Source organism: Lichtheimia ornata, assembly GCF_029851405.1.
Source record: "Lichtheimia ornata isolate CBS 291.66 chromosome Unknown scaffold00007, whole genome shotgun sequence".
Classification (NCBI taxonomy): Eukaryota; Fungi; Mucoromycota; class Mucoromycetes; order Mucorales; family Lichtheimiaceae; genus Lichtheimia; species Lichtheimia ornata.
In genome coordinates this window covers 115,214-141,522 of record NW_026695327.1, presented here as the reverse complement: position 1 = coordinate 141,522, position 26,309 = coordinate 115,214, and the positions used below count along the sequence as shown (strand labels likewise).

General features: G+C 43.5%; 6 protein-coding genes across 6 annotated transcripts; 4 read left to right on the top strand and 2 right to left on the bottom strand.

Moving 5' to 3' along the window:
* Positions 1 to 1,268: 1,268 nt before the first annotated feature.
* Positions 1,269 to 4,474, top strand: O0I10_002447 (uncharacterized protein; the record flags this gene model as incomplete). The annotated part of the gene is made up of 9 exons (XM_058482529.1): positions 1,269 to 1,297; positions 1,390 to 1,644; positions 1,700 to 1,829; positions 1,904 to 2,032; positions 2,122 to 2,595; positions 2,657 to 3,471; positions 3,523 to 3,796; positions 3,865 to 4,380; positions 4,445 to 4,474. The coding sequence occupies 9 exons, from the start codon at positions 1,269 to 1,271 to the stop codon at positions 4,472 to 4,474; spliced, it is 2,652 nt and encodes an 883-aa protein (XP_058346553.1).
* A 75-nt stretch (positions 4,475 to 4,549) lies between these two features.
* Positions 4,550 to 7,945, bottom strand: O0I10_002446 (uncharacterized protein; the record flags this gene model as incomplete). The annotated part of the gene is made up of 10 exons (XM_058482528.1): positions 4,550 to 4,719; positions 4,778 to 4,943; positions 5,009 to 5,661; positions 5,725 to 5,786; positions 5,860 to 6,092; positions 6,184 to 6,402; positions 6,477 to 6,510; positions 6,595 to 6,714; positions 6,781 to 7,108; positions 7,714 to 7,945. 10 exons carry the CDS (start codon positions 7,943 to 7,945, stop codon positions 4,550 to 4,552), a joined length of 2,217 nt encoding a protein of 738 aa, XP_058346552.1.
* A 10,388-nt stretch (positions 7,946 to 18,333) lies between these two features.
* On the top strand, positions 18,334 to 19,564 carry O0I10_002445 (uncharacterized protein; the record flags this gene model as incomplete). The annotated part of the gene is made up of 6 exons (XM_058482527.1): positions 18,334 to 18,375; positions 18,471 to 18,531; positions 18,603 to 18,670; positions 18,736 to 18,811; positions 18,869 to 18,971; positions 19,354 to 19,564. 6 exons carry the CDS (start codon positions 18,334 to 18,336, stop codon positions 19,562 to 19,564), a joined length of 561 nt encoding a protein of 186 aa, XP_058346551.1.
* Positions 19,565 to 19,925: 361 nt separating this feature from the next.
* On the top strand, positions 19,926 to 20,369 carry O0I10_002444 (uncharacterized protein; the record flags this gene model as incomplete). The annotated part of the gene is made up of 1 exon (XM_058482526.1): positions 19,926 to 20,369. The coding sequence occupies one exon, from the start codon at positions 19,926 to 19,928 to the stop codon at positions 20,367 to 20,369; it is 444 nt and encodes a 147-aa protein (XP_058346550.1).
* A 1,801-nt stretch (positions 20,370 to 22,170) lies between these two features.
* O0I10_002443 (uncharacterized protein) lies at positions 22,171 to 23,296 on the bottom strand (the record flags this gene model as incomplete). The annotated part of the gene is made up of 3 exons (XM_058482525.1): positions 22,171 to 22,766; positions 22,831 to 23,121; positions 23,188 to 23,296. The coding sequence occupies 3 exons, from the start codon at positions 23,294 to 23,296 to the stop codon at positions 22,171 to 22,173; spliced, it is 996 nt and encodes a 331-aa protein (XP_058346549.1).
* A 342-nt stretch (positions 23,297 to 23,638) lies between these two features.
* Positions 23,639 to 25,885, top strand: O0I10_002442 (uncharacterized protein; the record flags this gene model as incomplete). Its single annotated transcript, XM_058482524.1, has 5 exons — positions 23,639 to 23,821; positions 23,898 to 23,976; positions 24,035 to 24,208; positions 24,319 to 24,949; positions 25,021 to 25,885. 5 exons carry the CDS (start codon positions 23,639 to 23,641, stop codon positions 25,883 to 25,885), a joined length of 1,932 nt encoding a protein of 643 aa, XP_058346548.1.
* Positions 25,886 to 26,309: the final 424 nt, after the last annotated feature.

Here is a 26,309-nt window from a genome sequence, read left to right as displayed (position 1 = left end):
CGGCCAATGCTATCATGTTGCTGCTTTTGATAACGTTGTATCCAAGTCTCCGTGGGTACAAGTGATGCATTCAATGTCATGTGTCCTAATGAGCTCTTTATCCTTCATTTCAAACTTTGGTTTTTGTGCCATGTCTGCATGCTTGTAAGCTTGCCCATAGGAGTGAATGGATGGTAACATCTTGTAATATGCGGGTCCTCTTCTCTGGTTCTGCGGGATTTTCAGCTGTGTAACCTAACCCCAAGTTGCATTGATGATTGTGGCTAATATGATATCCTACCGACCTTGGATCAATGAGGCTACTGCCATCGAGATTGAAAGGTCTATGCAATGGATGATCGTTTTGGCTGTGAACTACGCCTTTCAAAATACATGACCTTACTTAAAGAGGTTGCCTTTTATAAATACACGAGCGTCAACGTACATCGCTACTCTTCATCCAACCGTGTGTTTGAAGATTTGATGACAAACAACCAGACGTGTCGTGGTGTGAACATGTTTATGGTATCCTTGGCGACGAAATAAGGTGGTGTTGGGCTGCGTGTTTCATATCGCTGCATAACGTGCATTCCCATTTTTGCTTCGTCTTCCTCGAATAATTTGGCAAGTTGCAACTTGCCTCGTAGTAGTGGGTATATGCTACGTAGCTTGGCTTCATGACATTCATCCCCTCCATCCCATCACCCACGTTTGTATCCAAAAAGTAAGCATGTGTTTTATCACCATTATGCAAGTAACGTATACATATCTTGTCTTTGGAGATTCTACCCTTAACAAGGGCGTTGTTACCCACTGCTTTTCATTCACACAACTCATCTCGGTACATAAAACTTGACCCACGAGGATAAGGATTAGGTCCTTTACATTTGGTATCCGATCTTGCAGGCAAAACGGACTAGTAAACTCCACACATCGACATGTATTCTCTTTCTTTCTTGTGTTCCCTTTGGATATCATTTATTGAAATGTATAATGTTGTCATAGTCAAATGATGATCATATTGAAAAAGAAGACATGTGTATAATTGTATGTGTGTGGGGGATCATGCACGGGCCTGGTGGGCTGTTGTCTTAAACCATTTTCAGCGTCAATGTCTTGTGGCACCCAAGCACAAAAGCGAGCATTACCTCCTTGCAGCACCTTCATCTCTTTCTATCCTTTCTTTTTTGTAAAAAGTCACTCTTTTTTCCACACATACATATATACACACTCACTCACTCGCTCACTCGCTCGCTCGCTCATACCTGTACTCGCATTCTTGGCCTTCAATGGCATACTCAACTCTCTACGATCGAGGGCAAGTTGACAACTTCCCCACACACACACACGCACACTCTCCATTTCACCAACAGAAGCTAACCTACCTCCAATCACTCAAACCAACAACAGTAAAGCCGATCAGGTCCTTGGCATTACTTCCACCAGCAGTAGTCACCGTCGACGTACTCCAAAGGACTTCATTCTCATTAGCGAGTTCTCTGAATTGGAGGGGCCTTTGGCGTTGGCTGTTGTCGCTGCTTCGACCTATATCGATCTCAAAGAAGAGCAACACTTGCTTGACAAGCAACTACAACAACTTGACTTGGATGAATTCGATTTCAACGCGTTTGCATTACGAGTGGTCAGTGTCGATCAAACAGCCGAGTAAGTGTGTCGATCATTTCGTCATAAACATATCATCATTGACAATGTACAATAGACAACTGGATGATGGGGATGATGATCATCATGATGGCATTGCAAAGGAAGATGAAGTAGCAAGGACGTTTTCTATACCGGATGATACTCAAGTTTATACGACGGATTCAAAGAATCATTGTTATGCATTCGTAAGTGTGATATCAATTCCATTACAATGGAGGAGGAAAGGGGGATCTAATCAGATCATGTATTATTCATTTAGACACACCATCTGACCTTGTTCGATATCAATGCTCGTGGCTATGTACATCCGGTTGCTTTGTCCTACATCACTTGCGATCCTGACAAGATGCTGACTCGTTTTGAAGATTACACCGAGCGATTTGACGAGGTAACTTTTTGGGATTATTGGGGTGATTGTTATTATTGTTGCTGTTTGCTGAGCAATTCATCCGTCATCATTGGGATTCACATGATCAGGTCGCACGGCTTATGAAAAAAGGAAACTTTTCAAACTTCGCCTTTGATCTAAAATGCCGCTTGGTGGATTTGGAGCATACACAATCCGTTCTCAAAAGCAAGCCGAATCCGGATATTTCATCGGATGCCATGCAACAAGCCATCACCGTCACTCGTTTAATGATTGATACCGTGGAATCTTATGTCATTCAGCTATTGAACGAACCATTACGGGCTGAATCACCAAACAGCACGAGCGACTATCACTATTCCAGGAAAAGCTCAGAAGGATATCAAAGCACACCTGGTCCAATGACACCCAACTCCATCTCAGATCTAATGATGATGACAGCAAAGGATGACAAGGAATATCAGCAACAAAAACAGGACACATCACCACCGCCACCCGTGGCTAGCGTACAGCCATTAGCAATATTCACTCAAGGTCATGAGAATCCATCCAATTGCTTAATGGAACCAGGAAATGACTATAAGGTACATGCAACAGAAATAGAAAACGAGGATTCAGTATTCTTACATGTCATGTATACAATAGCCCAAGTACATCGAGACCCTTCATCCTGTGGCCCATTTCGAAAGAAAGCTTCGATCACTTGCACAACTATGCCAGGAGCCGCATCATCCACCACAGCAACAACAACATCAACAACAACAACAGAAAGAGCCATCATCATCATCAGCATCAAACGATCCATCATTGAGTAGCAGCAATCAACATAGACGATCATCCAACTTGATGCCTGAAGTAATCCCCCTCGTGTCAGCCATTGAACCCAAGATTGCAGAAGAAGAACAGCTATCAAAACCAACCTTTGCAAGCACCATCACCCACGACATGTATGCCGAAGCTATCAGATCAATGATGGAAATGACCCAAGATCTTGGTTGCAGCAGTGAAATGTTGGATTTGGTTGAAGATGAGGCAGCCTATTTACAGCCATATACGGGCACTTTGTCAGTGGGTGGTGCTTTTATTATGAATATGCGTAATCCTCAGCCCAAGCAAGCGATCCACAGCAGTAGCAATAGCAGCAGTGGTGGCAGCATTAGTCACAACACCATCACCAACAACCCTGCTACTACTACAGCCGTTGTTGAGAAAAAGACGCAAGAGCAATTACCAGCTATTGATGAAACAGAATATGATGATGACAACAATGACCAAGGATGCAAGTTGGATGATGACTTTTCAGCGGCAGCGGCACCAAGGCTGTTTTCATCACCACTATGGCAACATCATCAAGAGGGTCATACGCACATTGATACGCTGAAACATTTAAGAGATATCCTTCCACACGCAATATTCACATTATTGACCGGTCGTCCTGTTGTCATTTTGGGCAAAGAAGAGTAAGTGGTGTATGTGATTCTTGATGCACATTAGCTAAAACGACTTCATAGTATGGTGCAAAAGGCGGTGCAGGCGCTGTCAGTGTTTGTACCAGGAGCTGCCAAGACACAACGTGCCGTTGTCCCCTGGTATGATGGTCAGCTTACGGATATCGAATTGGGATCTTTCAAGCTTGTGGGCGCAGCCAGTGTCGATGCAAGTATTTACAAGCTTGATATCAGCTGCTTGGATCTTGATTCGAAGCAACCCAATCTTATTACGAGCCCACTTTATCTTGAAGGTCAATGGGTCACACGTATTGTAGAAAGCATCATTTTTTTCTCGGTGAGTTGATATGTATGTCCCTTTCTTCTTCCTTCTCTTACTCATACATGTATGCTTTTTCCCAATAGAGCGACAAGGCATGGCGAGCTCATTTACAGACCATCCTTATGGAGATGGCTCTCAAAGCCTTTATATACCATTACATGTATACCCGCGATAGTCAAAGCCTGGCAGTGGCTACAGCTGGTCTCCTATCATCATCACATCATCATCATCATCCATCAAAAGCCTCTCGACGATCCTCCCGATCCACAGGCGGCGAGTATGATTCATCATCATCGGACGGAGGTAGCCTTGCACGACGTTGGAGTGTACGACGCATCATGAGCTATCTTCGTAGGATCGAGGAACGACAAGGTGATGAGATACGAGCCTCCTTATCAGAAATGCCACTTGATCAAGATGCTGTTTACAACAGCCGTGACCTATCGGATGGTGAAAGTACCAGCGACACCGAATCAAGTAGTAGTACCAGCAGTGCTGAGAGCAATAATGCAGATGGCATTCCATTGATTGAACGAAGAGGACGCAGGTTCCTTGCTGAAAAACTTGGCGTGCATGGTGATGACCAGAATATTGTGATTGTAAGTTATCTATGAAATGGTGGTGGTACTATGCCAACTGACAAGGGATGTCTTTTTTATTTAGTATTTTGCCAGCTTAACTGAGGATATGTAAAAATTTACAAGATTTGATTATGCGCCAATGAAGGAAATTGTACATAGATGCCCATCTTTTTTCCATGCAGAATGATTATGTATGTGTTGTTGTTGTAGCTTGGGTTGAGGTGGTTGCCATGGTAGTGTCATTGTTGTTGTCTAGCAACCAACCGTTTGCCATGGCTACAGCTCTGGCATCTTGTTCATATTTGTTCCACAACTTCAATATTCGATCCATGCCATCATCCATGGTTGCTTGATCGCCTAACATCATGAGGGAAAGTGAGTGGGACGTGTCTTACTATGAATGCTTCTTGGTTACCTTTCACTAGGACAAAGCCCACTTTGACCTTGCCTTTACGTGCGGATGCAGCGCTTATATGACACATGAAGTGCAAGGTATTATGGTGCCCATCAATTTTCATTGAGCCATCCCAAATCACCTTGTCGTTCTTGTATACGCGCTTTTGCAAGGTACCATGGAAATGCTAAAGCATAGGATGGCTCGGGTCAATTGCTAAGGATCAATGTGCATGTTATTACTGCTACTTACCTCTTGCAAGATTTGTTGTAGTTTTCCTGCCGCTTCACGCTCACATTTAGCATGTCTCTCCAAGACATAGACCTTGTTAGCATGTGCATGCATGGTTTGTTCCCTATCGGCCAATCGTTCGACACACCAATCACGTGCCACACCAAACCATGAGCTGACGGCTCGCCATGGATCAGTAACAAGCCTCGTTGTCGTCGTGTTCAATAACGAGGAACGTGTCTGGAGACGATGAAGATGGCGTATGGCAGCTGAAGACGACGTCATTGATGTTGGTTCAAGAATTGAATGAACATGGGCAAATTGAGCAACCAAGGGATCCGCAGCTGATAACGATGATTCACTATCAAGCCATCGTGATAAAGTTGGATTCGTGCTGGTAGGTGTTGCGTACTCCAAAGAGGATGACCCCGTGGATGAACATATGGATGGCGATTTGCATGGTGGTGATGGTGCTGTTGTTGTAGGGTCCGATTGTTCCAAACATGTCATGGTGCTTCCAGTATCTGGCAACGCTATTGCTCCTACTATGGGTGTCGCACTTCCTATGCCAACACCACCACAACATGAAATCCCAGAATCATGAGTAATGGTGCTGCAGCTACTACTGCATGAATACGGTCGATAAAGGGGTGACCAGGGCGGGGTATTTTCATCTACATGTACTCGTAAATTAGCCGTTTCTCGCTACATGGTCATTACTCATTTATGTCACATACATGTATCTTCATGACAAGCTCGCTGTTGTAATAAATGGCAAGTCAATTTGGGGACATTGGGACTATAAATATACACATCATAAGTAATCCAAACATGTAAACGAGAAGAGGGCATGTCATCGATTTGTACTGTACCTATCACTTGTCAATGCAGCCAACAGCTCCTTTTGGTTGTAACTTTTCCAAAGCACCTTGAGCATTTCCCAAGACCGATTATCAATATCCATGGGCTGATGTATGATGGGACCTTGTAAGGCATGATTATGGAGCAAAGGTGATGTCATTGGTGATGGATGTCGTTGTTTTTTACTGGTGCTTGTGTTGTTACTATTTCGAGTGAGCCATGGATGCAGGAGAACTTCTTGAATCTTTTCTCGGGCAAAAGAAAAGAGAAAGGCGGGGTCACGTCATTACTCGACACTCTGGCATTTTGTTGCATACAATGATATCAACACTTACAGTAATGCGTTTGGAAGGATTCACCATTAGCATGCGTTTGATAAGGTCTTTGGCATCTCGTGATACATGTGAGGGCAATGGCAAGTATCGCCCTGACTTGATTTTTGAAAGCAAGCTTCCTGCACTTGAGCCATCAAAGGGGAGTCTTCCCGTCAGCATAGCATACAATATGACACCAGCCGACCACACATCCGTTGCATATCCATTATATGGTTTGCCCTAAGTATGGCAACAAGATGAGTCATCATCGTTATCGTTGTCATGGTAATAATTGAAGATCCAATGATACTTACTCTGACAATTTCAGGACTCGCATAATGGGGCGATCTAAACAACAACAACAATAACAATCAAAATACCTGTATGAGCTCACGAAGTAAAAGAATATGGTCAATAACAACATCAACGTACCCACAACTAGTCTTGAGAAGCCAATCTGGTGATTGGATGGTAGCCATACCAAAATCAACGACTTTAAGGTTTTCCTGTGCCTTATCCAATAAGAGGTTCTCCGGCTTGAGATCACGATGGCTATTATCATGCAACATGAATTTCTCAACCTTCTCCGACCACACCACTTCCCCCGCTTTTTCATACCAAATGTGATGCGAGTGACACCAAATAAGGGCGGATGCCAATTGACCAAAGAGATGTTTAGCTTTTGTTTCGGTCAATCTGCCATGCTCGGTTAAAACATGATACAATTCGCCGCCATCCACATAATCCATGACGAAATAGACATGGCTAGAGTCTTGAAGCACTTGTCGTAAATGCACGACATGGGGATGATGTAGCAAATGCAGGATGGCAAGCTCCCTTTGTACACACAACGCCATACTTGATGATTGTGCCAATCGGCTTCGAGATATGATCTTGATGGCCACCTGTTCTCCTGTTTCTCGATGGATCCCAATCTTGACTCGGCCTTTAAAAAAGGAGAACAGAAGGTTCAGCCAGATATGGTTATTTTCGGTTGGGAATTGCCATATCAGTCACATTAAGGGGGAGGTATGAGAGAGAGAGAGAGAAAGAGAAATGAGAGAGAAAAAGGACAAGTGAATGAATTGCACCGACTTGTTGGATAGATGTTGTATTCGAATCAAGAAGGGGATGAGTTCAAGTCAAAGGACAAGGGTGTCTCCCAATAAGGTGGGATCCTCGTGCATGCCATGCATCATGTCAAAGCGACATCCAACATGTCACTTTTATGTGTAACGATGTTATAGAGCTGATAATGAGACAACAAGTCGTTATTCTTTGTGTATGGTTGATTGTTGAAGTAGTAGTCGTCATTCTCGTTTTGTTGTTGTTGTTGGATGAATGAAAATGGCATGTCATATAACGACAAGCAGCAATAATAATGATGATAAGGGTTGTTGATGGTGATGATAGGGAGACATGTAATCTTTCTCATATCGTTTTTGTTTTCGTTACTCGTTCTCGTTCTCGTTTTCTCTCTCTCTCTCGCATGTAAATCCTCCTATTGACCTTTCACGGCTCAAAAATTGAAAATGGAAGATGTATACCTACCAGATGCTCCACGACCGATGGTCTTGCCCATACAATAATCACCAAGCATAGGTTGTTGTTGTTGTTGTGGAGGGCATTGATATGATGATGCTTTTCGTTTGACATACGTGTGGCGATAATGGATGTGTTTTTTCATGTAAGGATGATGCTGATGGCTACGTGGTCCAGTTGCGGCTTTGTCGTTTTCATTGAGCATTTCGGAGAAGGATGGTGAAGGCGATGACGGCTGCATTAGGTATGTGAATATATATATACGGGATTTTATATATGTATTGCTTCTCTTTGTGCCTGCACAATTGATTATTAAAAATGGAAGAGGAAGGAGGGGGAAAGAGAAAACAAGCAGAAAGAGGCTTCAAGATGTATTTAAAATAGAAGAACGATTCAACTGCAAAAAAATACAGAGAAGGGGGGCATGGTCACGGTCAAGGAAGGGGTCGAAGGTGTATATGTATGTATGTGAGTGAGTGGGTGAGTGTGAGTGTGAGTGTGTATGAGTGATAGGTGTGTGCGCGCCACTCCATGCGAGATGATTTGACCTATTCATGCTTGCACCTACACACGTCAATGTTTGTATCACTCTTTTGTGTACACAGCGCATGGATCACCGGTCTCATGGATGAACAGCATCCCACCACCGACAACAATAACAGGACCCGTTCCCTTGGTTTATGATACACACACACACACATGCACCAGAGGATCGTCATTAGAATCAGGGGTAGCGACATGTGTGTCTTGATTATAAGTTACGAAAAGGCGTTTAACATTAAAAAGAACGGTCATTTGCTGCATCATGCATAAAACGAGAGGAGACGTATGTATTTCCACATTTGCTATGCGACAATCCACACACTCTTTGAAATGTCCTTAATGTGCACAACAGCAATAGCAGCACCCATTTACTTTTGATCAGGAGGATGAGTGTGCTCGGTGAATACCGGAAAAAAAGGGCATTAATATGTGCTCATGATAGTTTGAGGATACAGCAAACATGTCATCTGGCAGAAACGGTTTCTTTCTTTTCTCTCTTTCTCTCCTCTCCTGTCCTCCTTTTCCACAATCGGAAAGAATGCTTTACAGCGCACTTGCCATGAATGTAAACCGATGTGCTGTATAAGTGAAGGGTGAATATTTGATTTGAGTGAGTGATGATCATCATTTGCTCATCTACACAATATACACAGGGGCAATGATCCAGTCAAAATTCCCAGCTCTTCTTCCACTGCCAGTTTATGGTCTCTCTTCCCACATTGCCACCCTCCCATTCACGACGCTTGCTCAATTCAAAGACATCCACCACTCATGAACGAATGCCCTACTTCAGCCCATCACGTCAATACTACAAGTGTCTTGCCCTGAAAGGTGCTGACGGATTAGAAGTCCATCGCGTGCACACGCCCATGTCGTCCTCTGCAACGCTCAAGTGACAGCATACACCCAGCCTGAAGAGTTAAAGCTCGTGACAATAATGATGGCAGCCTTCATATCATCCCCATGGCAACGTTCATTACTGGATTGATCGTGTTGTTCCTATTCTCCAAATGTTTGTTGACCAGAGTCAGTTGCTTGGATTCACTCCTATCGAAGAGTATGTCAATTTCACCATTGACCCAGATACGTGGATGCGAATTACACCGAAGATTATGATGATGGCGCTGGATACGATATCAATGGCCGCAGGATCAAGCAGTAGCAGCCCCAAAAGGAAGACGTAGACCACATCCTAGATGATACAATCAAGACGTCATTATACGCATCGATGACAATCCTCGCTTTATTCTTACGGCACTATTCCACAACATCGTTTTCGTTCTGTCGCGCCCTATTCCCTGCACTGTGTATGTGTTTGGATCCTGATAATGTTGGCGATCTGTGGACTCATCTCTTTCAACAACCACCATTCATGGATGCAAGTTTTTGGATCATCGCCCATCTTTTCGCCTATCATCGGGTACAAGATGTTATCCTGGAAGAAATCATGAAGCAAAACTTGCGTGTCATTGAAGTCGGAGACGAAGATAGAGGACTACATATGCTTTACAGAGATGATTGGCCCCTGCTTTTCCAATAAAAAAAGCGTTTATCAATGAAGATGCCAACGGCTTCCAACTCTTTGAAACGACCACTCACACAAACAACATCTTTTGTGAAATTTGAACACAGCCAGCGATTTCGTGATAGCATGATCGATTATGGATATTGCAACAGATCCGGATTTGTATATGCATGGATAATCAATCACACCAAGGCTCTTTGTGAAGATACCTCATTAATCTATCAACCTATTACCAATCCCAACAAGCATCTTATCACACTTTGTGATCGCAGATAAGACGCACGCCCACCACGCACATGGAAGACGTTGTCGCCCTTCCTATATTGCTCCCAGTACATCTCTTTCTTCCATCATAGCTACCTTTATTTCTTTGCACCTTCAAAGCCCAAATTGGTGTGAGTATCAGGGTGGATGGTCTTATTCTGAAAGCGATCCATGTATTAATGCCCATGATGATCTTTAGCGTTTCATTGTTATCCTTCTTTCATTGTCATTGTAATTTGGCTCGTTATTAAGGTAAAACCTCATCCTATGCTGAATGAACCATATACTCATATTCATTTTGATGTATCTATCTCCCTAAATTCAACTGCAAAGTGGCATAGTATACTACAGGCTACATGGTGGTGATGATATACAACGGCTTCCACAAAAAGGCCTGAGGATATTGAGATGGCTGGATGTATCCAACTTGTCCCGAGAGATTCATCGATCAAGTGGGGTCCATTTTAAAAGTCGTTTGGAATGCAAAGTCATCTATGGAGCATGTGGAGAGCGCTTTTGGAATGGATAATCATATGCGACGAGCCACCATGGCACTGTTTCAACCAACTCAACAGCTCCAGCAAGAAAACCAAAAAGTCGCTCCAAATAGACCATCACCTCCCGGCCCATTCTCTTCACCATCGACACTATCACAAGAAAAGAACGTAACCACCACCACCATCCATTATTGTCGTTCACATCATGCTCGAGTTTTCCCTCTTACTATATCACAGTTGAACTTTTGCATGGCCCAAGCAGCTTTTACATCGTAAACCTCGTGTATTGTCGATACTCTTGGTGGTGTTCCAGCTCACTCATTAGCAAGATCGTTTCGGCAAATGGAGACATGGTTGGGATCAGAGCGAGTGGAAAAGAAAAAAGGATAACGTGCGTATACTTGGGTGTGGGGCAGACGACGTTGCTCTTGACGATGTGCATGATATTAATGGCACTCCCGACACAATGAATGACCCAGATGATAAGCTGAAAGAAAAGAATAGCATACAATGCTTCAAATAAACTCTGTTGCTGGTTGTCTTTTATTCTTTGCAATTACTTTTCTAGTTATAATACGACGATAGTTGTTGTGTATAGATAATAGAAATGAAGTAAGCGTTGTAAAGGTTGTAAATGCTAAGAAAAGAAAAAGAAGTGGGGTGTGGGGATCAAAGGAGTAACGAAAGTGATGCAAAAGTAAAGAAAAAGTGTGTGGAACATGTGCAGGGAGTGGGAATCGAACCCGCGATTATGTGTAACGTGATCCAAGAAAAAAGGCCAAAAAAGGAAGAGACAATTGGTTTCGATGACTTCCGTCATGTACTCACAGGGATGACCAACGTGAAGGTTTGTCTCACCATCCCCACCCCTAGCGGTAGCACCAACTGCCCGCATCTTCAGGAGACCTTTCTGGGAGGGACAGGAGGTCATTTCTTTTTTCAAAGGGCTTACATCTCCAATCACCCTCCGCGATGGAGACTTGCCTAGGTGCTCATTTACCCTAGGAATCGATCTACTTATATAATGGTTTTAGGGACCCCCATTGTCAACTTGTGGGTCTCTCCATTTTCACACTTTTCCCCACCGTTGTACATGAAGCTACGCCCGATTCCAACGTTTTTTATATCATTTTGATCGTAAATTTTACTACAATCATATAAATGTAGGTTTTTTTGAGAAAAAAAGTGAATGGGTGTCATTCTCTTCAGATTTAGGGCAAACCACTGCTTTCATCACGTGGAATTCGATGATTTCATTCGCCCAAAGGCTTCGGAGTTCGGCCTTTTTTTCTTCCACCTCCAGCTCTTTTTCAATCTCCACACAACCGCATCACCCATCCTGTAAGCGTGATGGAGCTGCTTTCTGCTAGCTAATGGTGTCGACAGCATTATAGGCAAGAGGAAGAGCCGAGTGAATTGTACTTGGTGGTTACATACACGCGTCGCAATGATGCTTGGATTGGAGAAGATACGTAAAAAACAGCATCCTACCATGTAAAAGCTATCCATTCCATATTACGTTCTTCTATGTTTGGTAAGAGGAGCTCTATGATGGTTGCATTGATGTGCACGGACCTAATTGACGCCAACCCAGCCATAGTAAAATGATGTAAAGCTTAATTACAAGGGAATCTCGCGTAATGGTCGTTTTTATTGACCCAAGTGTATAGGCTATTGCCGAGGTGCATATTAACAACAGCAAGCGGGATGGCCACGAAAGGAAAAAAAAACCCCCTTCTTTCCCTCTCCCTCTTCACAATGCAAGATAAGCTTGTCTCCATTTACAAACTACAACACATTAACAGCTGGCACTCCTTTCAATGTGCAGCGTCAATTGGGCGAGCAGGTGGTCCATGGCGACACTTTCCAGTTACAGACATTGAACAGCAAGCACGCGTGCGATCTACCCATGACTCAGGCTTCCAGTAATACAACACGTACGTTCAAATCGCTGCATTTCTTTATTATTCAAGTTGGACGTTGAGATACTAAAGTCTACGTGTAGTTTGCTGTTCTCTCGTTTATAATCCAAAAGGAGGCGTGGTGTGTATTCATTCCATGGTTGTAGCACAAGGAGAGGTCCCAACAAGTCTTTACACTTTTGCTCCGGGTATGTTGACAAGTAAAACAACTACTGTGCTTGCTATCTTACATTGCCTTTATGGTCGATTGAATATGTTGGATGTTGGTACCTCTGGCAGCTCATGGATTATTATGATTGTCGTTTACCATCTTTTCATGCATCATTACACACGTCATTATCAAACAGCACGTTACCACAAGATACTTTGTATTGTGATCCACCCATTATTAAGGTATGAAAGAGGATGGATAAGGATATTGATTGAGAGATGGTGACTAAGAATGATTATCATTTAATGAAGTGTGCAATGCGATGTTCAGTTTCCATGATACCATATCAGCTCTCAAGTACTACACCGCAATACAAGGAATCTTCACCTGGTTGAGCTGCGACAGGAAATGATCAAGAAAGAGATACCAACACCCGAATGGAGAAGGAAGCACACCAGCAGCGATCCCTTGGCTCTTTCAGCCAACATGATGGACTTGCAATGGTTGTGATGATGGATGGATGCAATCAAATGCGGTGATGGGAAATCCTGAAATGTCGCTTTGGTTACTTGGCATGTCGTCAGCAGAAACGTTGGATCGTTTGATGTGGATACGCCTGAGGATGGTGGTGGATTGAGGAAAGGGCTTTTATCTTTGCCAGAAGGTGTTGTACAGTCGTGGATGATATTGGAGCACGCGATGCCATCAATGCAGCAGCTAGTTTGCAATCGTGGATGAAGGATGATTATGACAACAGCAAACAAGAATACAAAGGCACGATTATCCCTATTACTTCTATGTGATTCACCCGTATCCCATTCAATTTGCAATACTGTTCCTTTGTCATGTTTGCTTGATAGACACCCACCCTACTATGTACTACTCTTAGAGACTTTTACATTAAATGAATTTGGATTCGACATAATATTTAGAAGGGTATCGTACTATGTATCAGCTTATGTATTCAAGATGCGGGTCATTGGTTGGTTGGTGGATTAAGGGGGAATGGAAGCTTGAAGTAAGAGATGGAAGATTAGATCATTTACATACATCATCGTATCGAGATGCTTTTATTCTTTTGTCGCAACATTATTACTACATTCATTAAAGCTTCCTGGTTCAAAAGCTGATCGTCGAAAGGTAGTTGGGGTGGGTGTTCTAGACCGCTTGTATTGTAAAGGTGCTACATGCAAGAGTGATGATGCTCATTTTAAGCTTACTTCGTTATCTTAAAGAGAGAGTGAGCTGTGATGGTACAATGTACTTGAATCATGGAAATAAGTCTCTGCAGCAGGCGCATCATTCCCATGCAGCGGATTTCGCAACAATGCTGATCGGAAAAAGTGGCTGTTGGCTGCCAATGTATGACCTGAAAATGAGGGTTGCGTACCTGTCATGCATCCTCCCTGAGGGCCTGACTTTTTTTAGCTCAGTTACACAAGAGGTCTTTCTGCATCTTTGGCTCTCCAAGGTCTAGCCACTTTACATTAAACAAAGACCACTTCTCATATAGCATCACCCTTACAGCATATGTAAAACATAAAGGTGCCTGTATCTCCAAACTTTACAATCAAACGTGGGCTCTTTAATAGATCAACGTGCTCGTCGGGGTCAAAGGAATCTTGTGTCAAAGTATGAAGTTCATCGTGGGCGATCCCAGATTTCGCAATGTCGCTACCAGCCAAACTGGATCTGGTGGTCGACCTCTTCGACGACGACGACCAAAAAAATATTTTTTGGGCTAGTTGCGACATTGAACATGAAACTTTCACACAAGGTGCAGTTGGCCAAGCCGAGCCCATTGCTCTAATAAAAACCCCACGTTTCATTGTAAAGTTTGGAGATACAGGCACCTTTATGTTTGTAAGCGTGATGCTATATGAAGAGTGCTCTTTGTTCATTGCCAAGTAGGTGGACCTTGGAGAGCCAAAGATGCAGAAGGACCTCTTTGGGTAACTCAGCTAAAAAGTCAGGACTTTAGGGACAATGCATGAAAGGTACGCAACCCTCACTTTTATGTCATACATTGGCAGCTAACGGCCACTCTTATCCAATCATCATTGTTGCGAGATCCACTGCATGGGAACGATGCCCCTGCTCTAGACATTCATTTCCATGATTAAAGTAGGTTGATCCGAGCTGATTTGACTGAGCTGCGGTCAAAGAGAGATTACATCACTCTGGACATAGAGCACGCTCGATGTAGCTCAACCGATGTAATCTTGTGTGAGCGTAACTCAACCAAATCAGCTCGGATCAACCTACTTTAATCATGGAAATGAATGTCTAGAGCAGGGGCATCGTTCCCATGCAGTGGATCTCGCAACAATGATGATTGGATAAGAGTGGCCGTTAGCTGCCAATGTATGACATAAAAGTGAGGGTTGCGTACCTTTCATGCATTGTCCCTAAAGTCCTGACTTTTTAGCTGAGTTACCCAAAGAGGTCCTTCTGCATCTTTGGCTCTCCAAGGTCCACCTACTTGGCAATGAACAAAGACCACTTCTCATATAGCATCACGCTAACAAACATAAAGGTGCCTGTATCTCCGAACTTTACAATGAAACGTGGGGTTTTTATTAGAGCAACGTGCTCGGCTTAGCCAACTGCACCTTGGGTGCCAGTTTCACGATCAAGCTTGCCAATCCCAGATTTCGCAATGTCGCTACCAGCCAAACTGGATCCGGGGGTCGACCTCTTGAAACTTTTTCGACGACGGCGAAAAAAAATTATTTTTTGAGCTGTTTGCGACATTGAACGTGAAACTTTCACACAAGGTGCAGTTGGCCAAGCCGAGCACATTGCTCTATTCAAAACCTCGCGTTTCATTGTAAAGTTTGGAGATACAGGCACCTTTATGTTTGTAAGCGTGATGCTATATGAAGAGTGGTATTTGTTCATTGTGAATTAGCTTGACCCTGATAGAGCAAAAGGTGCACAGGGGCGTGTTTGTGTAACCCAGCCATTTTGCATGATTGGAATGGCCAATGTATGATACTATATACAATGTCTATGATTGGCAGCAAACAGCCATTTCCTTACAATCGGCACTGTTGTTCATTCTATGACATGTGAACGATTCTCCTGCTCCAGCCCATCATTCCCATCATTCAAGTTTCTTAATCCGAGGCGATTTGACTGAGCTACGCTGGAACAGCAAACATGAAAATTCTTGAAAGACAGACCCTGCGAATGTCTCCGTCTTTTCAACAATTGGACGCTCCCATTCCAAATTTTCAAATGAAGCATGAAGTTTTTATTAGAAAAAAGTTGAACAGCATGCTCGGAGCACCATCCTGACCAATTTTCAAGTTGGAAGTGGGCAACTTCGGGGCGGTGGGCCGTTCACTCTTTATTGCCCGTCATCCACCATTTGGGCACCCCCGCATTTTAAATCTTCACAATGAAGCCTGCGTTTTTTAATTGAATGAAGATGATCAGCATGTTACAGCGAACCTTCTGACAAAGTTTCAAGTTCGAAATGGGGAATCCCAAGGTAATACATACTATGTCGGTAAATCATGAATCGGCGCGGTCCTCCATTTTCGATTTACATAGTAAACCCACATTGCACCCTACCACTCCAAATTTTCAAATGAAACATGGGATCTTTTTTAGACCAACGTGATCAGCATGTACAAGAGCATTCTGTGTGATAGTTTCAGGTTTGAGATGGGAAATCCTAATATCAAGGTTTGGATGTACAGTGTTCATGCATTTATACAAGAGGTGTCCGATCTATCAATTTCCACTCCTTCCACTCCCACAGCTTCTTGTCTCTTCCTCCCATTCTCAACTGTTGGTGCATTCAACTACAACTACCACCTGCAAACGATTGTCCTGCTTCAACTCATCATGTCAGTCCTACGATTGTCTTGATCTGATTGCCTTTGACTGAATGGCAAGTCCATGGCGTGTGCACCCCCTACAACACGCGCATTCCATTGACAATGCACCTTCTCATATACACTCCTCTTCCACTATCAAGCGTAACATCGTTCATTCCATCGGCTGCTATCAGTGATGTCTTCACTCCATTGTCTCATACAACGTTCACAACCTTGATACTCTACAGCGACACACGCTTCTCTGCCACGACCAAACGTAGCAGCATATAGCTATTGTATAGAAGCAGCTTTATTTACGTGTAGCAACCTTCTTCAATACAACTGGATTCCTATCGATGTGGATCTTTATATAGCATTGGTGCATTGGATGGAAGGAATTGGGTATAGTGTCTGGGTTGGTTCCCTTGGCAACATGATGTTCAGTTTGAGTGATACCATCTGAGCCATCAAGCAATACAAGCAATCCTCGCCCGATTAAGTGACAATGAAAAGTGATCAAGCAAGGTGTTGGCCAACAGCCGGATGGAAAAGGAAGCGATTACATGGCTCTTGTCAACCACCATATTGGATTTGCAAATGGTTATGGATGGATGCATGCATTACTGTCGCGTCATCAGCAAGAACGATGGGTCATACCATATGGATACGGCTTAGGATGATGATGGATGAAATGGCATTGATGAAATGTGTTTTATAGCCATGGATGGTATTGGGGTACTCAAGTGAAGCCACACAGCAGGGCCTACTACAAACTTAGGCGATCGTATTGCCAGCTCACATGTGCAAGATGTCGATCGCAGACTTGGTTTTTGGTTTGGTGACGATTGGATTGAAAGTGGGAACAGGAATTCGAAGGTCGGGTCACGGGATTGGATCATTTACAACATCTTATAGAGAGGCTTTTTCCCTTTCGTCGCATTACATTGGTTAAACCTTTCTCATCCGTATACTTACTACTGAAAGTTTCCCAACAAGCTACCCATCTATCACCAATCCCAACGAGGTTCTCATTGCTCCTTTCTTTTGTTTGTGATCACAGCCATATCCACCATCATGCATATATAAACACGATGTTTTGATTCACACATTTCTTATCTGCCTTTGATTCCTGGCACATTCAAAGCCCAATCTGAAGTGAGTGTCATGGTGGATGGACCCTTTGTGAATGGTTCAAGTACGAATATGGGTAACAATCTTTAGCATTCATTGTCTCCTACTTTTGCTATTATCATGGTTGCCATTATGGTATTGGGTCTTTCAATATGATAATAAAGCCTATTCAACTTCCTTGATGTTGCACATTCATACACTCAATTTAATGTAGCTAACCCCCCGAGATGCATCTACAGGATTAGGTAGCACGGGCTACTACAGCTCTCATAGCAACGGTTTCCTAATGATGTAAAGGAATGGTGCATTTACTCAGCACATCGCTCCTTTTAATAAATGACAATGACGTAGCGAGCGTCGTTTTGTTTCTCGAGTCTTGTCCACCGTTATTGGTTTGAGCGAGTATTATGCGAAGAGGTTGTCTGGCATGATCAAAGCGTTGCGGAGCTGTATACGGCTGCATAAAATGAAGGTGATGATACTAACGTCTCTAACCCAATACTTATACACCGTTGTTGCTCACCCCAAAAAGGTTTGTACTAGTTGATAAACCAATGCTATGGATAAAAAAGGGGGTGTTCGATGTTGAAGAAAGCAGGGGCCAGCAAGTAGCAGTGTTAAAAGGAGTTCGTGGCTGCATTATGTGCAACCAATCAAATTAATGGCGACGACGGGGCTGTTCACACACACACACCATACGCTCCTCCTTCTCCTCCAGCTTTTATTTCCTTCTTTCTTCTCATCTCTGCTTGGATCTATAACGACAACCATGGCACTCTTTATTGGCCGCATTCCGAAATCGATGAGCACTGTATGTCAGCAATTACACGCTTCCGTTTCGGCTGAAATGATGTAAAGGAGAAGGCGCATATGAATCTGATATCTCTCCATCTTTGAAATGTCCAGCGTGAGCTCGAAGGCATCTTTAACAAGTACGGCAAGATTACTCGCTTGGATCTCAAGACCGGTAAAGTATCACACTATATCATTCCCTTGCTTTACCACGGATAAGGATGTATCTCTTACTCTCTTTTTCAGATTTCGGCTTTATTGAGTTTGAGGATAAACGTGATGCTGAGGATGCTATGAATCAAGTCAACGGAAAGGTAAAGCATTAGAGTGTAAAGTAACAATGGTTTCTGTTATTACATGTTGACACGTATGCGTCAAGGAACTTGTGGTGGAATGGGCTCGAAATGGTGGAAAACGTCCCAACGAGAATGAATGCTTCAACTGTGGTCGTGAAGGTAAGTTGTGATAAGGATAGGACTCTTAATATCTCATTGACATGTGTGTTAATATAGGTCATTGGGCCAAGGATTGCCGTGAGAAACCACGTGATGGACGTTATCGCAACAATGGCCGTGGAAGATCCCCTCGTCGTGATTATGGGCGCGATAGCAGAAGGTACTACCATCATCCGCTTCGGTCCATTACTGTTTGAGAGGGAAATGAGAGTGGAAAAAAGCACACATACCGCACCCTGCAATGTCAACCATCAGCCGTCTTTTGCCGACGCTTGTGATATGAGAGCCGTGGAAGAAGTCCCCTTTACCCCTTTATCTATTGGGAAAAACATTGCATACACACGCTGGGACAAAACACATACGCACATGCACAGACACCTCTGACACAAGGAATTCCACTTCTTTTTTTCTTTATATCCATTTGCCGTCCCTGCCGTTCTCGTTCTCTCATTTTATTTCCTATTTGACTCAATCTTGGTAAGTTTGTATGATGGTTGATTGGCAATACATGAAGCTGACTTTGTAAAAAGTTGTTTATGCAGAGGCAAGGATTATGATCGCCGTGACAGAGACCGGGATTATCGTCGTCGTGATGATCGAGAAGCCTCTCCTCGTCGTGGTGGTGGTGGTGGCGGCGGCGGTGGTGACAATTACTATGATCGTCCTAGAAGGGAACGTCGTGACCGTGGTGGTGATCGTAATGACCGTGGCGACCGTAACGGGGAAAAGGACAGATACGATTCGAACAATTAGTAGTAGTTATTATAGCAGATCAGCCAAAAAGTCGTTTGTTGTAGCAGTAGCACATAATTAGCGGATGATTGCTTTTGACAAGAAATAAGGAACAAACAATGATTCTCATTTGCTTCACAAAACATTGGCCAGTCAAATCTATTTACCCGTTACATCAACCAGTTTCAGGTTTGAATCGGGCAGGTACCAATGACGTTGGAGTGGGGCTTGTCTTGGAAGCATGACCTACCAACCCCGCTTCTTGTAGTGTATTTAAAGAAAAGCGGAGCCTTCCGGATGTATCCTCTCCTTTCTTTAACATCCTTTCCTTTGCTACTTGCTCTCTTTTTACCCCTTCCCTTTTCTTTATTTCATCTAAACAATGTCGCTTTCTTGCTTGTCCACTTCCACCATCACCGTTCTTTTGAAACAACCTCTACACACAGCTATTCGTTGTGCATCCGTATTGGCAAGCATGCCACCTACCCCACTTTCAGGACAGCCACAGCAACAACCTACCACATCACCATTACCAACTCATGAGCACATTGTTACCCCAGCTTCGTCACCACTGACGACTCCTTCGAACAATGCATTCCATCCCGATTATATACCCAACCGTGTTAAAGCACGCCTCACTCATGATGAGCTCAAGCAAGTCCTCGATACTTCGAAGATGCTGTTGAATCGTTTGCAATCCGAGTATTTGGAACAAGAAGGCCTTAAAGATTCCATCGCACAAATGGCCAAAGAACAACAAGAACTCTTGAAGATATTAACTCGGAATCGTGAGCTATTGGGAGACGACGATGGCAAGAAGAAATGAACATCATTTAGTAGCTATTGGCCCTGATTCTTCGCTTGCATGTTAATTATTTGTAGCATCGTCCCATCTCATTTAGACCGGCATATTCAAAAGCATTTTAATAGAAGCATCTTTTTCCCCCTTGCATTTTACATATCTTTAACAAGCATCATTGGTTTTCACATGAGACGTTGTTTTGATCAAGGTTGATGTTTATGGTGTAAACGCATCATTATTGTTGTGTTCATGGACCACTGGGTCTAAAAGTAGTAGTAGTGGCCTCTGTGCACACTCTTGTCGGACACAGTTCTCAAAACAGAAATGGTGCACTACTCAGCAGCAGCATCATTCATTTCCGATCCAAGATAACAATGACACGAGCTTGCATCAAAAGCGTCATCATATCATTCATGGGGTCATATCAATGATATCGCATACATAGCATGATCGTGCTTAAGATATGACTCGGTACAGCTGCTAATTTTGTGATCCTGTGAGCATACGTCATATTTGCTGAAAAAGGCTGGATCATGCATCATCATCATCCAGCGTTGAAGGAACTCCCCATTTCCAACGCAAGTCAAAAACAAGTGTATGTGTGTGATGAAAGTTAATACTATGCAATGTTGATTTATTCATGACTCTCGACAATAGAAATGTCCAGGTTGATCGAATTCGTCCATAATCATCTACATTCCTTTGACCAGCTTCATCCTTAAAGACGTTTGCTTTGGGTTTCTAAAACAAGAAGGTACGTGATACGTACGTGCAGCAGGTGATAAGAGTCCATCGATCCATAGAACGCCATACACGATCGGAAAGAATGAAGGCGATAACGTGACAGAAGAGTAGAGCTAAACACCTTGGTGAGCACAAGCATGTCTTTACAATGCGAAGCTTCTAGTCCAAACATACCGAAAATGAGAATCAGGACACGAGCAAGATCCACCCAAAAAATGGAAGGCAAGAACAACTCGAACCCAAGACTCAATGCTTTAGATGTAGAGAGCCTATAAAAAAAAGAAAGCAACATGATCAAGACGCAGGAAAGGTCACCGATCAATTAAGATCAAAATGGCCTTCCTACTTCCCACTCCCTGGCAGAGGCAAACTTAAGCTTGCGGATCCACTTGGGTGTTTCTCGGAGGGTGCCGCTGGGCACTGTCATGTATAAAAGGTATGTATGCTGTCACTTACCTTGGCAACAGCACTCTATCCAACAAGAACAAGCATCATGCCCTTCTTATCAATGGCGTCGATCTTTCTGAAAGCCGATCCCTTTGGACAGATTCTATGTACAAGCAAAGTCAATAAAAAGAGAGTTGTCATGGCGATTCGTTGCCTAGCAACAATGGAAAGAGAAGGGACACTTGCCTAGTAACAATGGGAAAGCGAGAACACAGAAATCATTGGAACTTTCTTAAAGCGTGGGCACCAGCCATTCTTGCAACGCCTTCGATTGAGCGAGATGGAAACAAAGAACGCTGTAAGGTGTGGTAAAGCATTGATCGTCATACGTACCAGAAAAGGCCGCATCATGCGTCATGCGAAGCGTTGATTGTGACCAAGCATTTTGTGACCCTGATCTTGTACTCGATCCCATTACCAGTATTATGACAGGTATCGCATACATACATACTTTCTCAACATGAAAATCAAGGTTGTATTTAATTGCGCTAGCGAGTCATCAGCATACAGCAATCTCATATTTTACTACCACACACATCCACAATAAAAGCATTATATGGATCCTATACTCTCATTTTACATACACCTTCCCCAATCATTAAATGAATAAAAGACAATGTTTAATGGAATGTAATCATGATCGTTTGGGTCCTAATCTTCCTTTTAAGCTCTCGGGTAATTCCTTTGGGGTGTCATCTTCTTGTCGTGGTGAAGGTCGTGCACGTGGCGATAATGAACGTCGTCGATGATGATCTCTTGGGCGTCGTGAAGGGCGTGATTCATCTCGTTTGCCCAATCGTTCAAATACACTTTTTCCTGCTGCTTGTGAATCAGATCGCATCTTGCGTTCCCTTCGCGCACCAAGTCGACTTAGAATGTCACCCTGTTGCCCATTGCTGCCGCCATCATCACCACCATCACCATCCTCATGACCTTCTTGTTTGTTGTTCGCCCTATCTCTGGCCTTTTCATACGCATCGAATTCATCGAAATCGTGAGTGCCTTCGCCATACAACAAGTAAAATCGACTGCGATCTCGTGATCCTTTTTCCTTGACATCTTCCTTGGTGGCCATACGGATGTGCAAATCATGCGTCCTTTCGCTTTTGGGATCCGTGAATGGTTTGGCTTTGCGTAAGACAGTGGTGGAAAGTGGATCATTCACATCATTGACGAGCAACGCCTCAGCTGCCTCCTTGGCTACTTCTTCATTGGCAAATACGAGATTACCTAGTGTGTAATAGAAATGAATACCTCATCATCACCTACCCAACACACACACGCACACACTTACAAGAAGTATCATTGATCCATTCAATCTTATCCAAAGGTAAATCCTGACAGTAGACACGAATATCCCTTGTCTTCATCTCATCAACGCCTTGGAGCAAGATGGCTTCTGGACGATGAGTAGAATCGACGTCTGATTGAGGTTCGTTCGAGGTGGATTCCACTGTTGTGCCGGTTGGATTGGGATCGGAAGGAGGAGGAGGAGGAGGAGCATCGTGTTGTGCAAGTTCTTGTTCAAGGGCTGCCAATTCAGCGTCTGTAACGGCAGTGGTGTCCTGCGTAGTATCGAGCATGTCTAACGCATGTCAACAATTGGAAATAGCTGCATCAAGAGAGGGTGCTGATTCGAATCACGATGTACCAATATCCATGTCTGCAAGTTGGTCTCCCATGGTCGGTGGTTGCTTGTTGACTTGAGGAGGAAGAGGGGAAGAGGATGGTCCGTGTTCAGCAAACTTGAAATCCAGCATTTGGCAGCCATACAACAACGACAAAAGAGCACTTGCAAGCAAACAAATCTGGCAGGCACCCATCATCCATATCTTGTTTGACAGCTTTTTTACAAGTCGGCATCTTTTACCTTGTTGTCTCTCTCTCCCTCTGTCTTCGGAGCAATATCAATCCCAATGCACGGAAATTTATAGCTGTCTTTGTTCATCCCAAGAGGGCATATTGAATAGTTCACACTCCAATTACCCCACTCCCAACTCTCCTTTTTTGCCCATTTACACTCATCACACACACCTTTGTACAAGGTCATCATACGCCTTTTCTCTTTTTCCTTGTAATACACATAAAGCAGCAATCGATCCATGACACTCGTCGATCAACCAGTTGAACAACCAATTCGTACAACAGGCAATAACTTGGTTGGCCTTTGGAGACCCGCCTTTATCAAAGTCAAACATCGACTTTATGTTTTTGGTGGTGGTGGAAACACATCGAGCGAATTACACACACTCGATTTATGCGACATGCAATGGAGAACTATTCACGTAATTATATGCAATCATCAAACAAACAAAGAAGCAATAATGACCCAATCTTGCACACACACACAACATCTACCAGGATGTCCAAGGTACCAAGCCATGTAAACGTTATGGTCACACGGCCAACCTTTGGAATGATAATTGCATCCTTATCTTTGGTGCGTATCTTTTATGATTGAATCCATTCCCTTCTTCATATTCAATGATGATGATTAGGTGGATGCGATGAACGAGCCGAGTATTGCAACGACATCCACGTCTATGATATTGAAAAGAATACATGGTACCAGCCCGAGGTCCATGGTAGTGTCGTTCCTCGTTATCTGCATAGTGCAACTGTGTTTCAAGACAAACTTTTCGTGTATGGCGGTTTTGCTAGGAAAGCCACATGTATGTTTGGGTTGATCAACCCCCCCCCCTTTTCCCCTATCTGCCTCTTTTTTTTTTTCTCACCACCACGACGATCCATCAATACTAACGATGACGATTCCCAAAAAAAGGCACCTATGTATTGGATGAATTGAATGTATTGGATCTCAAATCATGGACATGGATGCAATATGACAAAGTACCACCACGCTACAACCATTCGAGTACATTGGTAGGTCACAAGATGTACATTTTTGGCGGCAAAGACGAGCATGGCAACACTGTATCGGACCTTTATATGGTCAACTTGATGCATGCAACAACCTATACGCCTCATTTGGTTCTCAGTGGTCATGCAGCCAACACAAACAACAGCATGATGCTTCTCAAAAGTCAACATTTCTGCGAAGCTGTGTGTGGCAAATTACTTGTCTTTGGTCGATACTTGGACTCACCACGACTCCCATTACAACAACAACAACAACCTATTACTACGAATACGACGACGACGACGACGACGACGCTTCATCAAGTGGATCAAGCCCATGCTGGAGGCTATGCATTGTGGATGTTGGATTTGGATACTTTAGTATGGCAACGGCAAGTTTGCGGTAGTCCACATTTTAGCATGGGTGGATGGAATTACTTTACCATGATTACAACGGCCGATAATGAAGAGGAGACGTCGTTATTGAATCATCATCATTTGCTGTTTCTAGGCAACACGGATCCATTTCGGCCCCAAGGATACGATCATTTCAGGTACATTGATTGTGTATAGGTAGCACAATATGCAACCACTGATACATGTGTGTGTGTATGGAAAACAACAGAGATGCATGGGTCATTAACGCCGAGCAATTGGGATTGTATGACATCTTTGAGTATTCAGCCTCAGAGCATCTTGGCCATGCGTTTGGTCACCTTTTACAATATCCCGAGTTATCAGATTGTGTGGTGGTACCTTCCACAGGCGATGAGATCCATGTCCACAAAGTGATTTTGTGTACGCGTTGGCCACATGCCAGGACCATGTTGATGGATGATGATCGTATTGTATTACCGGAAGCACATGGCACGGTGATGCCCCTGATCCGGTACCTGTATACCGACCAGCTGGATAAAGACAACCAGGATCCACTTGTATTAATCAACTTGCTCATGGCGGCTCATCGGTACAAATTACCTCGGCTGAAGAAATTATGTTGCGAACGGCTGTATCGGGACCATATGACCCTTGAGCATTGTGGGGCCATTTGTGAAAAAGCAATGCAAGTCGACGAGGCAGGGTTACAATCCCTCTCTTTGGATTTCATGTTTCTCAACTATGGAGCTTTGGTAAAATCGAATGATCATGAGCAGCAAAAACAACAACAACAGTCAAGAATGCCAGAGGCTGTATGGAAAGCATTCCTGGAAACGGTGCCGGATGAGGCCACTCTGCAAATTCACCAACAACAAACTATTCCATTGTCATCATCAGCCCACCTTGATCAACATGCAACATCATTGGCGGACCATCAGGCCATCACCACCACCACCATCCATTCCTCTTGTACTAATTTCCCTTGCCCCCTATTATCATCATCATCATCCACTACTACATGTTGCTCATCAACTGGCAGCAATAACCATGCTAATACAATCATTGCCAACAACAACATGGTGATGCCTCCTGATGAGAAACAAAGCAAATGATTTACACACACACACGCTTTCTCTTTGATATTACTACTACCCTATATTACTACGACCACTAATGAATGTCAATTAATAAACTCTAAAGCTTTTACAATAAACAACAAAAACATCACACCATTCTACTTGGATCGGGGGGTTGGATGAGATAAGGCCATAGGAAAGATAATCAAATGGTGGGGGAGTAAATTTTCCAACGTTAGTGAGAAAGTCAAGATATGCATGGAATTATCGGCAGAAGAGCCAACCTGTTGTGTGATGTCGGTGTTGAACAAGCTCGGATGTTTTGCTGTTGGTTGTTTGAATGGGCAATCACAGTGCAGCAGCAATCACGCCACTGAAACAGCAGCAACAAGAGCGTTTTGTGAATGACACGCTTGCCAAGAACTCATGTTAAGGGGAAGACTGAGTGAAAGATTTGGGG